Genomic DNA, 16168 nt, shown 5'->3' on the forward strand with positions numbered 1-16168 from the left:
GCGCTTACTGTGTGCAGAGCACTGTACTAAGCGCTTGGGAAGTACAAGTTGGCAACGCATAGAGACAGTCCCTACCCAACAGTGGGCTCATATTCATTCTATTTATTTTATTTTGTTAATACGTTTTGTTTTGTTGTCTTTCTCCCCCTTCTAGACTGTGAGCCCGCTGTTGGGGAGGGACTGTCTTCACTGTATGCTGCTGTATGTCTGTATGACTGTATGTCACTTCACCGTCTTCACTATATGTTGCCAACTTGTACTTCCCAAGCGCTTAGTACAGTGCTCTGCACACAGTAAGCGCTCAATAAATACGATTGAATGAAATGCCATCATTATTATTATTATTACTATTAATAAGCAGGGTGGCTCAGTGGAAAGAGCCCGGGCTTTGGAGTCAGAGGTCATGGGTTCAAGTCCCGGCTCTGCCAACTGTCAGCTGTGTGACTTTGGGCGAGTCACTTCACTTCTCTGCGCCTCAGTTTCTTCGTCTTCGTCCTTCTAGACTGTGAGCCCGCTGTTGGGTCTCTATATGTTGCTGGCTTGTACTTCCCAAGCGCTTAGTCCAGTGCTCTGCACACAGTAAGCGCTCAATAAATAGGATTGAATGAATGAATGAATGAATAAAATGGGGATTGACTGTGAGCTCCCTGTGGGACAACCTGATCACCTTGTAACCTCCCCAGCGCTTAGAACAGTGCTTTGCACATAGTAGGCGCTTAACAAATGACATTGTTATTATTGTTATTATTATTGTAACCTCCCCAGCACTTAGAACAGTGCTTGGCACATAGTAAGCTCTTAATAAATGCCATTATTATTACTGATAATAATAAGAATAACAATAGTAATTGGTGTATTTCATTCATTCAATCAACCGTATTTATTGAGTGCTTACTACATGCAGAGCACTGGACTAAATGCTTGGAAAGTACAATTCGGCACCAGATAGAGACAATAGTTCTAATGACTTGACACCTGTCTACGTGTTTTGTTTTGTTGTCTGTCTCCCCCTTCTAGACTGTGAGCCCATTGTTGGGTAGGGACCGTCTCTATCTGTTGCCAACTTGGACTTCCCAAGTGCTTAGTACAGTGCTCTGCACACAGTAAGCGCTCAATAAATATGATTGAATGAATGAATGAATGAATGAATCCCTACCCAACAACGGGCTCACCATCTAGAAGGGGGGGACAGACGACGAAACAAAACAAGTAGACGACAGGCATCGATACCATTTCTTAAGCGCTTACTACACGCCAGGAGGCCGCGTAGCCTACTGGATGATAATAATGATGGTATTTATTAAGCGCTTACTATGTTCAGAGCACTGTTCTAAGCGCTGGTGAGGTTACAAGGTGATCATGTTGTCCCTCAGGGGGCTCACAGTCTTAATCCCCATTTTCCAGATGAGGGAACTGAGGCCCAGAGAAGTGAAGTGACTTGCCCAAAGTCACCCAACTGACAAGTGGCGGAGCCGGGATTTGAACCCATGACCTCTGACTCCAAAGCCCGGGCTCTTTCCACTGAGCCACACTGCTTCTCTAAACGCCTAGTACAGTGCTCTGCACACTGTAAGCGCTCAATAAATACTATTGAATGAATGAATAAATCCCCCATAATCCTCCACAGCCCAGTGGTTCAAATTGTCGGGTAGGGACCGTCTCTATACGTTGCCGACTTGTACTCCCCAAGCGCTTAATACAGTGCTCGGCACACAGTAAGCGCTCAATAAATACGATTGAATGAATGCATGAATGGCATTTTGGTTGGAACACAGGCCTAGGAATCAGAAGGTTGTGGGTTCTCGTCCCGGCTCTGTCACTTATCTGCTGTGTGACCTCGGGCGAGTCACTTCACTTCTCTGGGCCTCAGTTCCTTCATCTGGAAAATGGGGATAGAGACTGTGAGCCCAACGTGGGGCAGGGACTGTGTCCATCCCGATTTGTTTGTTTCCACCCCAGCGCTTAGAACAGTGCCTCACACATAGTAAGTGCTTAACAAATACCATAATTATTATTATTATCATTATTATTATTATTTTTAATGGCATTTATTAAGCACTTACCATGTGCAAAGCACTGTTCTAAGCGCTGGGGAGGTTACAAGGTGATCAGGCTGTCCCACTGGGGTCTCACAGGTCTCACAGTGGGCATTCGCTGGGCCTCAGTTCCCTCATCTGTAAAATGGGGATTAAGAATGTGAGCCCCCCGGGGGACAACCTGATCACCTTGTAACCTCCCCGGAGCTTAGAACAGTGCTTGGCACATAGAAAGCGCTTAACAAATACCAAAATTATTATTATTATTATCAAGGCAAGGTTCTCCCACATGGGGCTCACAAGTCTTAATCCCCATTTTCCAGATGAGGTAACTGAGGCCCAGAGAAGTGAAGTGACTTGCCCAAAGTCACCCAGCTGACAAGCGGTGGAGCCGGGATTTGAACCCATGACCTCCGACTCCAAAGCCCGGGCTCTTTCCACTGAGTCACGCTGCTTACTGTGTGCACTGTCCTAAGTGCTCGGGACACGTTCCTCGCCCACAACGAGCTTTACAGTCTAGAAAGGGGGGGAAACGAAGCTTAAGTCGAGAAAGAATTGAACTTTCCAAGCGCTTACTACAGTGCTAAGTACCTGCTTAGTACCTCTATATGTGTTTGTACGTATTTATTACTCTATTTATTTATTTTACTTGTACATATTTATTCTGTTTATTTTACTCTGTTAATATGTTTGGTTTTGTTCTCTGTCTCCCCCTTCACGACTGTGAGCCCGCTGTTGGGTCGGGACCGTCTCTAGATGTTGCCAACTTGGACTTCCCAAGCGCTTAGTCCAGTGCTCTGCACACAGTAAGCGCTCAATAAATACGAATGAATGAATAAATGAATGAATGAATCATCATCAATAGTATTTATTGAGCGCTTACTGTGTGCAGAGCACTGTACTAAGCGCTTGGGAAGTACAAGTTGGCAACATCTAGAGACAGTCCCTACCCAACAGTGGGCTCACAGTCTAAAAGATGAATGAATCAATGTTAGAAAAAATGAATGAATACGATTGAATGAATGAAGGGCGTCTTGAGCCCACTGTCGGGTAGGGACCGTCTCTAGATGTTGCCAACTTGTGCATCCCAAGCGCTTAGTCCAGTGCTCTGCACACAGTAAGCGCTCAATAAGTACAAATGATTGAATGAATGAATAAATACGATTTTTAGACTGTGAGCCCACTGTTGGGTAGGGATTGTCTCTATATGTTGCCAACTTGTACTTCCCAAGCGCTTAGTACAGTGCTCTGCACACAGTAAGTGCTCAATAAATATGATTGATTGATTGAATGAATGAAAGGCATCTTGGCGGAGTGTCCCATGTATCTGCCTCCCCTGGGAATCCAGACAAATGAATGAATGAATGAATGCTCCGCACACAGTAAGCGCTCAATGTACTTCCCAAGCGCTTAGTCCAGTGCTCTGCACACAGTGAGTGCTCAATAAATATAAATGAATGAATGAATATGATTGAACGAATGAAAGGCGTCTTGGCGGAGTGTCCCGTGTATCTGCCTCCCCTGGGAATCCAGACGAATGAACGAATGCTCCGCACACAGTAAGCGCTCAATGTACTTCCCAAGCGCTTAGTCCAGTGCTCTGCACACAGTGAGTGCTCAATAAATATAAATGAATGAATGAATACGATTGAACGAATGAAAGGCGTCTTGGCGGAGGGTCCCGTGTATCTGCCTCCCCTGGGAATCCAGACGAATGAATGAATGCTCCGCACACAGTAAGCGCTCAATGTACTTCCCAAGCGCTTAGTCCAGTGCTCTGCACACAGTAAGCGCTCAATAAATCCGATTGAATGAATGAATGAATACGATTGAACGATTGAAAGGCGCCTTGGCGGAGTGTCCCGTGTATCTGCCTCCCCTGGGAATACGGACGAATGAATGAATGCTCCGCACACAGTAAGCGCTAACTGTACTTCCCAAGCGCTTAGTCCAGTGCTCTGCACACAGTAAGCGCTCAATAAATACGATTGAATGAATACGATTGAACGAATGAAAGGTGTCTTGGCGGAGTGTCCCGTGTATCTGCCTCCCCTGGGAATCCAGACGAATGAACGAATGCTCCGCACACAGTAAGCGCTCAATAAATACGATTGAATGAATGAATAAATACGATTGAACGAATGAAAGGCGTCTTGGCGGAGTGTCCCGTGTATCTGCCTCCCCTGGGAATCCAGACGCTGTTTCCCACCCCATCGCCTCCTCCGAAATGACCAGGAGGGAATTCAAATATCCACCCCGACTTCCCATTCCAGATCTACCACCACGTGACGGGGAGCTACGCGGCTTACCACGACCTTCCCCCGGCCTAAACCGACCGAGAACGCGGGGAGAAATCGAGGCGACGGAATGAAAGAATAAATAAAAATAAAAAGAAGAAATAAATAAATCATCATCATCATCAATCGTATTTATTGAGCACTTACTATGTGCAGAGCACGTACTAAGCACTTGGGAAGTACAAATTGGCAACATATAGAGACAGTCCCTACCCAACAGTGGGCTTACAGTCTAAAAATAAATAAAAAAATATGTTGCCAACTTGTACTTCCCAAGCGCTTAGTACAGTGCTCTGCACACAATAAGCGCTCAATAAATAGGATTGAAGATGATGAAAGGGAAAACAATCTGTCGCTGCAATGAGAAAAAGAAATCGTGAGCGGACCAGGGGAAGACTTTCCGTTTCCAGATTTCATCGCGGTGGGGCCGAAGAGAAAATCCGATCGGTTTAACGGTGCGTGTACGACGACCAAAAGGTAGCGTGACCTTCCTTCGAGGGATGAGCTGGGCGTAGATTTTCCCGGCCTGCCTCGAGTCGTTGGCGGGCGACCGCAAAATTAAAATGTTAAATCAATCAATCAGTTGTATTTATTGAGAGCTTACTGTGTGCAGAGCACTGTACTAAGCGCTTGGGAAGTACAAGTTGGCAACATATAGAGACGGTCCAGAAGTAGAGTCACAGACTCTGGCCAAACAGCCAGAGACGAGGGATGGACAGAGACAAGAGGGAGACATGGTGAAGGGGCTTACGCGCCCACTGTGTGCAGAGCGCTGGACTGAGCGCTTGGGAGAGGACAATACAAAAAAAGACACATTCCCTGCCCACAACGACCTTCCAGTCACGAGGGGGAGATGGACATGAATAGAAATAAATAAATTATAGAGACGGAAACAAGTGCTGTGGGGCTGGGAGAGGGGGATGAATAAAGGGAGAGAATCAATCAGTTAGTTAAACTTACCCGAGAAGCACCGTCGTGGCAGGATAACGGAGGAGCCGCGCGACGTCTAATTAATTCCAGAGGATTTTGATTCGGCACTGATTTTCTCCTCCCGGGAAGATCCGTCTTCCGCTTTGGCTCCGGATTTTTTTCCTCAAGGAATTGTCGGGATGTGGAATTTCCAGGCCGGTCATTTGGAAACTCGAGTCTGGCCGATCTTGTTCAATAAAAACCGCAGTTCGATCGATCAGAAAACCTCCGTCTCATCGTACCCTCCGACTCTCTGGCGCGTGAATTGGGGAAATATGTGGAGAGGTTTTGAACCTAACGTTCCCCTGATCATCCAGGTTAGGCCGTTCATTCATTCAGTCATATTTATTGAGCGCTTAGTGTGTGCAGAGCACTGTACTAAGCGCTTGGGAAGTACAAGTCGGCAACAGATAGAGACAGTCCCTATAATAATAATATAATGGCATTTATTAAGCACTTACTATGTGCAAAGCACTGTTCTAAATGCCGGGGAGGTTACGTTGGGGAAGCAGCGTGGCTCAGTGGAAAGAGCACAGGCTTTGGAGTCAGAGGTTGTGGGTTCAAATCCCGTCCCTGCCACTTGTCAGCTGTGCGACTTTGGGCAAGTCACTTCACTTCTCTGGGCCTCAGTTCCCTCATCTGGAAAATGGGGATGAAGACTGTGAGTCCCACGTGGGACAACCTGATTACCTTGTATCTACCCCAGCGCTTAGAACAGTGCCTTGCACATAGTAAGCGCTTAACAAATACCAACGTTATTATTATTATTACAAGGTGATCAGTTGTCCCACATGGGCTCACAGTCTTCATCCCTGTTTTCCAGATGAGGGAACTGAGACACAGAGAGGTGAAGTGACTTGCCCAGAGTCACCCAGCTGACAAGTGGCGGAGCCGGGATTCGAACCCATCCCTATCCAACAACGGGCTCGCACCATTTCCTAGAATTCATTCGATCGTGTTTCATTCAGGTCAACACTCTCTGCTACTCTCCCATCCTTCCCAGCGGTATCCTCAGAGGAACTCTCCTCCCTCCTCTCAAGTGCTACTCCGGCCACCTGTGCTTCTGACCCCATTCCCTCTCATCTTATGAAATCTCTCGCTCCATCCCTTCTCCCCTCCTTAACTTCCATCTTCAACCGCTCACTCTCCACTGGTTCCTTCCCCTCTGCCTTCAAACATGCCCATGTCTCTCCCATCCTAAAAAAACCCTCTCTTGACCCCACCTCACCTTCTAGTTATCGTCCCATATCCCTCCTACCATTCCTTTCCAAACTCCTTGAACGAGTTGTCTACACGCGCTGCCTAGAATTCCTCAACAACAACTCTCTCCTCGACCCCCTCCAGTCTGGCTTCCGTCCCCTTCATTCCACGGAAACTGCCCTCTCAAAGGTCACCAATGACCTCCTGCTTGCCAAATCCAACGGCTCATACTCTGTCCTAATCCTCCTCGACCTCTCAGCTGCCTTTGACACTGTGGACCACCCCCTTCTCCTCAACACGTTTTCTGACCTTGGCTTCACAGACTCCGTCCTCTCCTGGTTCTCCTCTTATCTCTCCGGTCGTTCTTTCTCAGTCTCTTTTGCAGGCTCCTCCTCCCCCTCCCATCCTCTTACTGTGGGGGTTCCCCAAGGTTCAGTGCTTGGTCCCCTTCTGTTCTCAATCTACACTCACTCCCTTGGTGACCTCATTCGCTCCCACGGCTTCAACTAGCATCTCTACGCCGATGACACCCAGATCTCCATCTCTGCCCCTGCTCTCTCCCCCTCCCTCCAGGCTCGCATCTCCTCCTGTCTTCAGGACATCTCCATCTGGATGTCCGCCCGCCACCTAAAGCTCAACATGTCGAAGACTGAGCTCCTTGTCTTCCCTCCCAAACCTTGTCCTCTCCCTGACTTTCCCATCTCTGTTGACGGCACTACCATCCTTCCCGTCTCACGAGCCCGCAAACTTGGTGTCATCCTCGACTCCGCTCTCTCATTCACCCCTCACATCCAAGCCGTCACCAAAACCTGCCGGTCTCAGCTCCGCAACATTGCCAAGATCCGCCCTTTCCCCTCCATCCAAACCGCTACCCTGCTCATTCAAGCTCTCACCCTATCCCGTCTGGACTACTACACTAGCCTTCTCTCTGATCTCCCATCCTCGTGTCTCTCTCCACTTCAATCCATACTTCATGCTGCTGCCCGGATTATCTTTGTCCAGAAACGCTCTGGACATATTACTCCCCTCCTCAAAAACCTCCAATGGCTACCGATCAATCTGCGCATCAGGCAGAAACTCCTCACCCTGGGCTTCAAGGCTGTCCATCACCTCGCCCCCTCCTACCTCACCTCCCTTCTGTCCTTCTCCAGCCCAGCCCGCACCCTCCGCTCCTCCACCACTAATCTCCTCACCGTACCTCGCTCTCGCCTGTCCCGCCGTCGACCCCCGGCCCACGTCCTCCCCCGGGCCTGGAATGCCCTGCTCCCTCTGCCCACCCGCCAAGCTAGCTCTCTTCCTCCCTTCAAGGCCCTGCTGAGAGCTCACCTCCTCCAGGAGGCCTTCCCAGACTGAGCCCCTTCTTTCCTGTCCCCCTCGTCCCCCTCTCCATCCCCCCGTCTTACCTCCTTCCCTTCCCCACAGCACCTGTATATATGTATATATGGTTGTACATATTTATTACTCTATTTATTTATTTATTTATTTATTTATTTATTTTACTTGTACATTCCTATCCTACTTATTTTATTTTGTTGGTATGTTTGGTTCTGTTCTCTGTCTCCCCCTTTTAGACTGTGAGCCCACTGTTGGGTAGGGACTGTCTCTATGTGATGCCAATTTGTACTTCCCAAGCGCTTAGTACAGTGCTCTGCACATAGTAAGCGCTCAATAAATACGATTGATTGATTGATTCAGGTCATGCGTTGGTATTTATTGAGCGCTTAGGGTGTGCAGAGCACTGTACTAAGCGCTCGGAGAGGACAAAATAACAGTAGAAGGAGCTGCTTGGAAGGGCTCCGAAGACCGGACAGGTTCTTCTGGCGGTGCTGACGACCTCGGTAGAAAACTGACGACGTTTTCATAATTTTTCAGGGATTGACGTGTGTAGTTTGTGTGTCGCCCAAAAAGGTGTTTAGTCCTACCCTTTTTCCCCTGAGTTTTTACTGGCTTTATCAGTTCTGCCAACCGAGATCTGAACCGAAGGGGACGGGAAGACACAGAGAAAGAGCTAGAATAATAATAATTGTGGCGTTTCAATCAATCAATCGTATTTATTGAGCGCTTACTGTGTGCAGAGCACTGTACTGAGCGCTTGGGAAGTACAAGTTGGCAACATATCGAGACAGTCCCTACCCAACAGCGGGCTCACAGTCTAGAAAGGGGAGACAGAACAAAACCAGACATACTAACAAAATAAAATAAATAGAATAGATATGTACAAGTAAAATAAATAGAGTAATAAATATGTACAAACGTATATACATCTATACAGGTGCTGTGGGGAAGGGAAGGAGGTAATCAATCAATCAGTCGTATTTATTGAGCGCTTACTGTGTGCAGAGCACTGTACTAAGCACTTGGGTAGTACAAGTTGGCAACATATCGAGACAGTCCCTACCCAACAGTGGGCTCAATGAAACAGTGGGGTTTCATTCATTCAACCGTATTTATTGAGCGCTTACTGTGCGCAGAGCACTATACTAAGCGCTCGGGAAGTACAAACTGGCAACATGTCGAGACGGCCCCTACAGCACCGTACTAAGCGCTGGGGTGGATACAAACCAATTGGGTTGGACACCGTCCCTGTCCCCCGTGGGGCTCGCGGTCTTAATCCCCATTTTAGAGACGAGGTCACTGAGGCCCAGAGAAGTGAAGCGACTTGCCCAAGGCCACCCAGCGGACGCGTGGCGGAGCCGGGATTAGAACCCGTGGCCTTCTGATTCCCAGGCCTGGGGTCTCTCCACTATGCCAGGCTGCTATTTCAACTCGATTCAATCGTATTTATTGAGCGCTGACTGTGTGCAGAGCACTGTACTAAGCGCTTGGAAAGTACGATTCGGCGACAGAGACCGTCCCTCCCCGACAACGGGCTCACAGGCTAGAAGGGGGAGGCGGACGACAAAACAAAATAAGTAGACAAGCGTCAAGGCCATCAAAATAACGGCCTAGTGGAAAGATCGCGGGCTTGGGAGTCAGAGGTCGTGGGTTCTAATCCCGGCTCTGCCACTTGTCAGCTGGGTGACTTTGGACAAGTCACTTTGCTGGGCCTCAGTGACCTCATCTGGAAAATGGGGATGAAGGCTGTGAGCCCCAAGTGGGACAACCTGATCACCTTGTATCTCCCCCAGCGCTTAGAACAGTGTTTGGCACATAACATATACCGCACGCCCGCCAAGCTAGCTCTCTTCCTCCCTTCAAAGCCCTACTGAGAGCTCACCTCCTCCAGGAGGCCTTCCCACACTCAGCCCCCTCCTTCCTCTCCCTATCCCCCCCGCCTTCCCTCCTTCCCCTCCCCACAGCACCTGTATATATGTATATATGTTTGTACAGATTTATTACTCTATTTTATTTGTCCATATTCCATTTATTTTATTTTGTTAACATGTTTTGTCGTCTGTCTCCCCCTTCTAGACCGTGAGCCCGCCGTTGGGTAGGGACCGTCTCTATAAGTTGCCGACTTGTACTTCCCAAGCGCTTAGTCCAGTGCTCTGCACACAGTAAGCGCTCAATAAAGACGATTGAGTGAATGAATGAACTTTATTATTATATGTATAAATATACACAAGGGCTGTGGGGAGGGGCAGAGGGAGGGAGTGGGGATGATGGGGAGGGGAGGAAGAGCAGAGGAAAAGGGGGGCTCAGTGTGGGAAGGCCTCCTGGAGGAGGTGAGCTCTCAGTAGGGCTTTGAAGGGAGGAAGAGAGTTTGTTTGGCGGATGTGCGGAGGGAGGGAATTCCGGGCCGGGGGAAGGACGTGGGCCGGGGGTCGATGGTGGGACAGGCGAGAAGGAGGCCCAGGGAGGAGGTGAGCGGTGGCAGAGGAGCGGAGGGTGCGGAGTGCGATGGAGAAGGAGAGAAGGGAGGTGAGGGAGGAGGGGGCCAGGGGATGGATGGATGGACAGCCTGGAAGCCCAGGGTGAGGAGTTTCTGCCTGATGCGCAGATTGATTGGTAGCCACTGGAGATTTTTGAGGAAGGATGATGCCAAGGTCATGGGCTTTTGAGGCAGGAAGGATTCATCACGTGGCTCACTGGAAAGAGCCCGGGCTTTGGAGTCAGAGGTCATGGGTCCAAATCCCAGCTCCACCACATGTCTGCTGTGTGACCTTGGGCAAGTCACTTCACTTCTCCGAGCCTCAGTTCCCTCATCTGGAAAACGGGGATGAAGACTGTGAGCCCCACGTGGGACAACCTGATCACCTTGTATCCCCCCCAGCGCTTAGAACAGTGCACATAGTAAGCGCTTAACGAATGCCATTATTATTATTATTATTATTCATTCAGTTGTATTTATTGAGCGCTTCCTGTGTGCAGAGCACTGTACTAAGCGCTTTACAATCATCATCATCCTCATCAATCGTATTTATTGAGCGCTTACTGTGTGCAGAGCACTGGACTAAGCGCTTGGGAAGTCCAAGTTGGCAACATATAGAGACAGTCCCTACCCAATAGTGGGCTCACAGTCTAAAAGGGGGAGACAGAGAACAAAACCAAACATACTAACAAAATAAAATAAATAGAATAGATATGTACAAGTAGAATAAATAAATAGAGTAATAAATATGTACAAACATCTATACATATATACAGGTGCTGTGGGGGAGGGAAGGAGGTAAGATTATTAACAATAATAATACTGGCATTTGTTAAGCACTGTTGTAAGCGGTGGGGATACAAGGTGATCAGGTTGTCCCACATGGGGCTCCCAGTCTTCATCCCCATTTTCCAGATGAGGGAACTGAGGCCCAGAGAAGTGAAGTGACTTGCCCAAAGTCACCCAGCTGACAAGTGGCAGAGCTGGGATTAGAACCCATGACCCCTGGCTCCCAAGCCGAGGCTCTTTCCACTGAGCCACGCTGCTTCCCTTAATGATGTGTAGAGCAGTGCACAGCGCTTAGAACAGCGCATGGCACATAGTAAGTGCTTAACAAATACTATCATTAGTGGAAAGAGCACAGGATTGGGAGTCAGAGGTCATGGGTTCTAATCCCGGCTCTGCTACATGTCTGTTGTGTGACCTTGGGCAAGTCACTTCACTTCTACGGGCCTCAGTTCCCCCATCTGGAAAATGGGGATGAAGACTGTGAGGCCCACCTGATCACCTTGTATCCCCCCCCCAGCGCTTAGAACAGTGCTTGGCACATAGTAAGCGCTTAACAAATGCCATTATTATTATTATTATTATTGTTATTATTATCTCTAATTCTGTTTATTTATGTTGATGCTATTGATGCTTGCCTACTTGTTTTATTTTGTTTTGTCTCCCCCCTTCTAGACTGTGAGCCCGTTGCAGAGAAGCAGCATGGCCTAGTGGTTAGAGCCCGGGCCCCGGAGTCAGAAGGTCATGGGTTCTAATCCCGGCTCTGGCACACGTCTGCTGTATGACCTTGGGCAAGTCAGTTCTCTTCTCTGGGCCTCAGTTCCCTCATCTGAAAAATGAGGATGGGGACTGTGAGCCCCACGTGGGACAGGGATTGTGTCCAACCTGATTTGCTTGTATCCACAACAGCGTTTCGTACAGTGCTTGGCACATAGTAAGCGCTTAACAAATGCCACAATTTTTTTTTTCTTTTTTGGGTAGGGATTGTCTCTATTTGTTGCCAAATTGTACTTTCCAAGCACTTAGTATAGTGCTCTGCACACAGTAAGCGCTCAATAGAGAAGCAGCGTGGCTCAGTGGCAAGAGCCACTCGGGAGTCAGAGGTCATGGGTTCTAATCCCGGCTCCACCGCTTGTCATCTGTGTGGCTTTGGGCAAGTCACTTCACCTCTCTATGCCTCAGTTACCTCATCTGTAAAACGGGGATGAAGACTGTGAGCCCCATGTGGGACAACTCACTTCACTTCTCTGTGCCTCAGTTACCTCATCTGTAAAACGGGGATGAAGACTGTGAGCCCCATGTGGGGCAACTCACTTCACTTCTCTGTGCCTCAGTTCCCTCATCTGTAAAACGGGGATGAAGACTGTGAGCCCCACGTGGGATAACCTGAGCACCTTGTATCCCTCAAGCGCTTAGAACAGTGCTTTGCACATAGTTAGCGCTTAACAAATGCCATCATCATCATTATTATTATTAATAAATACGATTGAATGAATGACAGGGACTGTATCTGACTTCGTTGTGGGCAGGGAATGTGTCTACTTATTGTTGTATTGTCCTCTCCCAAGTGCCTAGTACAGTGCTGTGCCCACAGTAAGCACTCAATTATTCAATCGTACTTATTGAGCGCTTCCTGTATGCAAAGTAGATTGAATGGATGACCTGATGACCTTGTATCTACGCCAGTGTTTAGTACAGTTTTTGGCACAGAGTAGGTAAGCTCGTCGTGGGCAGGGAATGTGCCTGTTTATTGTGATAATGTAGTCTCCCAAGCGCTTAGTACAGTGCTTTGCACAGAGGAAATGTGGTTCCAGAAGGTCTTGAAGATTGAGCTGTAGTCGATTTGATGTGGAAGAGGAGGCAGCTCTAGGCGTGGTGTAGGCAAGAGGTTGGCAGTGAGAGATGAACGTGAAACCCGTAAAATCTCTTGAGAGCAATGAATAATCATAATAGTCGTGGTGTTCGTTAAGCGCTTACCCTATGCCAAGCACTATTCTAAGCACAGGGGTGGATGCTAGGTTATCAGGGTGGATACAGTCCCTGTCCCAAATGAGGCTCACAGTCTAGGTAGAAGGGGGTAGGATTGAATCCCTGTTTTATAAATGAGGAAATCGAAACCCAGAGGAGTTGTCCACTTGCCCGTGGTCACACAGCAGACAGGAGGCAAGAGCCGGGCTACGCTGCTTCTCAATGAAGAATACAAGCTTGGATGTAAGGGGAAAAGAGAGTTGATAAGTGAAAGGGAGAGAGCTGACTGCCTTAAAACCAGTTGTCAAGAGAATGAGATGGAGAGGGTAAACCTTGGAGGTTTTTGAGAATTGGGGAGGGGGTGCAGGGTGCAGATGAGATCTCCTCCCTCCTCTCAAGTGCTACTCCGGCCACCTGTGCTTCTGACCCCATTCCCTCTCATCTCATGAAATCTCTCGCTTCGCCCCTTCTCCCCTCCTTAACTTCCATCTTCAACCGCTCACTCACCACTGGTTCCTTCCCCTCTGCCTTCTAACATGCTCACATCTCTCCCGTCCTAAAAAAAACCCTCTCTTGACCCCACCTCACCTTCTAGTTATCGCCCCATCTCCCTCCTACCATTCCTTTCCAAACTCCTTGAACGAGTTGTCTACACGCTCTGCCTCGAATTCCTCAACACCAACTCTCTCCTCGACCCCCTGCAGTCTGGCTTCCGTCCCCTACGTTCCACGGAAACTACCCTCTCAAAGGTCACCAATGACCTCCTGCTTGCCAAATCCATCGGCTCCTACTCTATCCTAATCCTCCTCGACCTCTCAGCTGCCTTTGACACTGTGGCCCACCCCCTTCTCCTCAACATGCTATCCAACTTTGGCTTCACAGACTCCGTCCTCTCCTGGTTCTCCTCTTATCTCTCCGGCCGTTCATTCTCAGTCTCTTTTGCAGGCTCCTCCTCCCCCTCCCATCCCCTTACTGTAGGGGTTCCTCAAGGGTCAGTGCTTGGTCCCCTTCTATTCTCGATCTACACTCGCTCCCTTGGTGCACTCATTCGCTCCCATGGCTTCAACTATCATCTCTACACTGATGACACCCAAATCTACATCTCTGCCCCTGCTCTCTCCCTCCCTCCAGGCCCGTATCTCCTCCTGCCTTCAGGACATCTCCATCTGGATGTCTGCCCACAATCTAAAACTCAACATGTCCAAGACCGAACTCTTTATCTTCCCTCCCAAACCTTGTCCTCTCCCTGACTTTCCCATCACTGTTGACGGCACTACCATCCTTCCCGTCTCACAAGCCCACAACCTCGGTGTCATCCTCAACTCCGCTCTCTCGTTCACCCCTCACATCCAAGCCATCACCAAAACCTGCCGGTCTCAGCTCTGCAACATTGCAGAGATCCACCCTTTCCTCTCCATCCAAACCGCTACGCTGCTCATTCAAGCTCTCATCCTATCCCGACTGGATTACTGCATCAGCCTCCTCTCCGATCTCCCATCCTCCTGTCTCTCCCTACTTCAATCCATACTTCACGCTGCTGCCCGGATCGTCTTTGTCCAGAAACGCTCTGGGCATATTACTCCCCTCCTCAAAAATCTCCAGTGGCTACCAATCAATCTGCGCATCAGGCAGAAACTCCTCACCCTGGGCTTCCAGGCTGTCCATCCATCCCCTGGCCCCCTCCTCCCTCCCGTCCCTTCTGTCCTTCTCCAGCCCAGCCCGCCCCCTCCGCTCCTCCGCCGCTAATCTCCTCACCGTACCTCGTTCTCGCCTGTCCCGCCACCGACCCCCGGCCCACATCCTCCCCCGGGCCTGGAATGCCCTGCTCCCTCTGCCCATCCGCCAAGCTCGCTCTCTTCCTCCCTTCAAGGCCCTGCTGAGAGCTCACCTCCTCCAGGAGGCCTTCCCAGACTGCTCCCTCTCCTTCCTCTCCCCCTCCTCCCCCTCCCCATCCCCCCGTCTTACCTCCTTCCCCTCCCCAAAGCACCTGTATATATGCATATATGTTTGTACGTATTTATTACTCGATTTATTTATTTATCTTACTTGTACATATTTATTCTATTTATTTTATTTTGTTAATTTGTTTTGTTGTCTGTCTCCCCCTTCTAGACCGTGAGCCCGCTGTTGGGTAGGGACCGTCTCTATATGTTGCCAACTTGGACTTCCCAAGTGCTTAGTACAGTGCTGTGCACACAGTAAGAGCTCAATAAATACGATTGAATGAATGAATGAATGAAGTAAGCGCTCAGTAAATACGACTGAATGAAGGAATGAATATCACTGCGGCCCCCTGGTACTTAATACTGGGTTTGGCACAGAATAAGTGCTTAACAACCGCATGGCCTAGTGGGTAGATTTTGGGTTTGAGGAATCAGAAAGTCCCGGGTTCTAATCCAGCTCGGTCACTTGTTCACTGTGAGACCTTGGGTAAGTCACTTCACTTCTCTGTGGCTCAGTGACCTCATCTGTAAAATGGGGATGACGACTGGGAGCCCCATGTGGGACAACCTGATTGCTTTGTATCTATCCCAGCGCTTCGAACAGTGCTTGGCACATTCATTCATTCATTCAATCGTATTTATTGAGCGCTTACTGTGTGCAGAGCACTGTACTAAGCGCTTGGGAAGTACAAGTCAGCAACATATAGAGATGGTCCCTACCCAACAGCAGGCTTACAGTATGGAAGGGGGAGACAGACAACAAAACAAAACATTTTAACAAAATACAATAAATAGAATAAATTTGTACAAATAAAATAAATAGAGTAAATAAATCTGTACAAACATATATACATATATACAGGTGCTGTGGGGAGGGGAAGGAGGTAAGATGGGGGGGATGGGGATGGGGAGCAGGGGGAGTAAGCGGCTCAGTGGAAAGAGCCCGGGCTTGGGTGTCAGAGGTCGTGGGTTCTAATTCCGCTCCGCCACTTGTCTGCTGTGTGACCTTGGCCAAGTCACTTCTCTGGGCCTCAGTTCCCTCATCTACAAAATGGGGATTAAGACTGTGAGCCCCATGTGGGACAACCTGATTACCTTGTATCCACCCCAGCGCTTAGAACAGTGCTTGGCACATAGTAAGTGCTTAACAAATACCAT

At 48.9% G+C, this 16168-nt stretch overlaps 1 protein-coding gene across 2 annotated transcripts in view; it reads left to right on the forward strand.

Annotated features, from left to right (window-relative positions):
• DERA (deoxyribose-phosphate aldolase) overlaps window positions 1–4443 on the forward strand; it is a 98122-nt gene extending 93679 nt beyond the window's left edge. For both annotated transcript variants that reach the window (XM_038770543.1, XM_038770544.1), the window contains one exon: window positions 4310–4443. In XM_038770543.1, coding sequence (XP_038626471.1) covers window positions 4310–4366 — 57 coding nt within the window. In that variant the 3' untranslated portion in view covers window positions 4367–4443. The remainder of the gene's footprint in view (window positions 1–4309) is intronic.
• Window positions 4444–16168: the final 11725 nt, after the last annotated feature.

The sequence above is a fragment of the Tachyglossus aculeatus genome, chromosome 2 (assembly GCF_015852505.1).
Source record: "Tachyglossus aculeatus isolate mTacAcu1 chromosome 2, mTacAcu1.pri, whole genome shotgun sequence".
Lineage (NCBI taxonomy): Eukaryota > Metazoa > Chordata > Mammalia > Monotremata > Tachyglossidae > Tachyglossus > Tachyglossus aculeatus.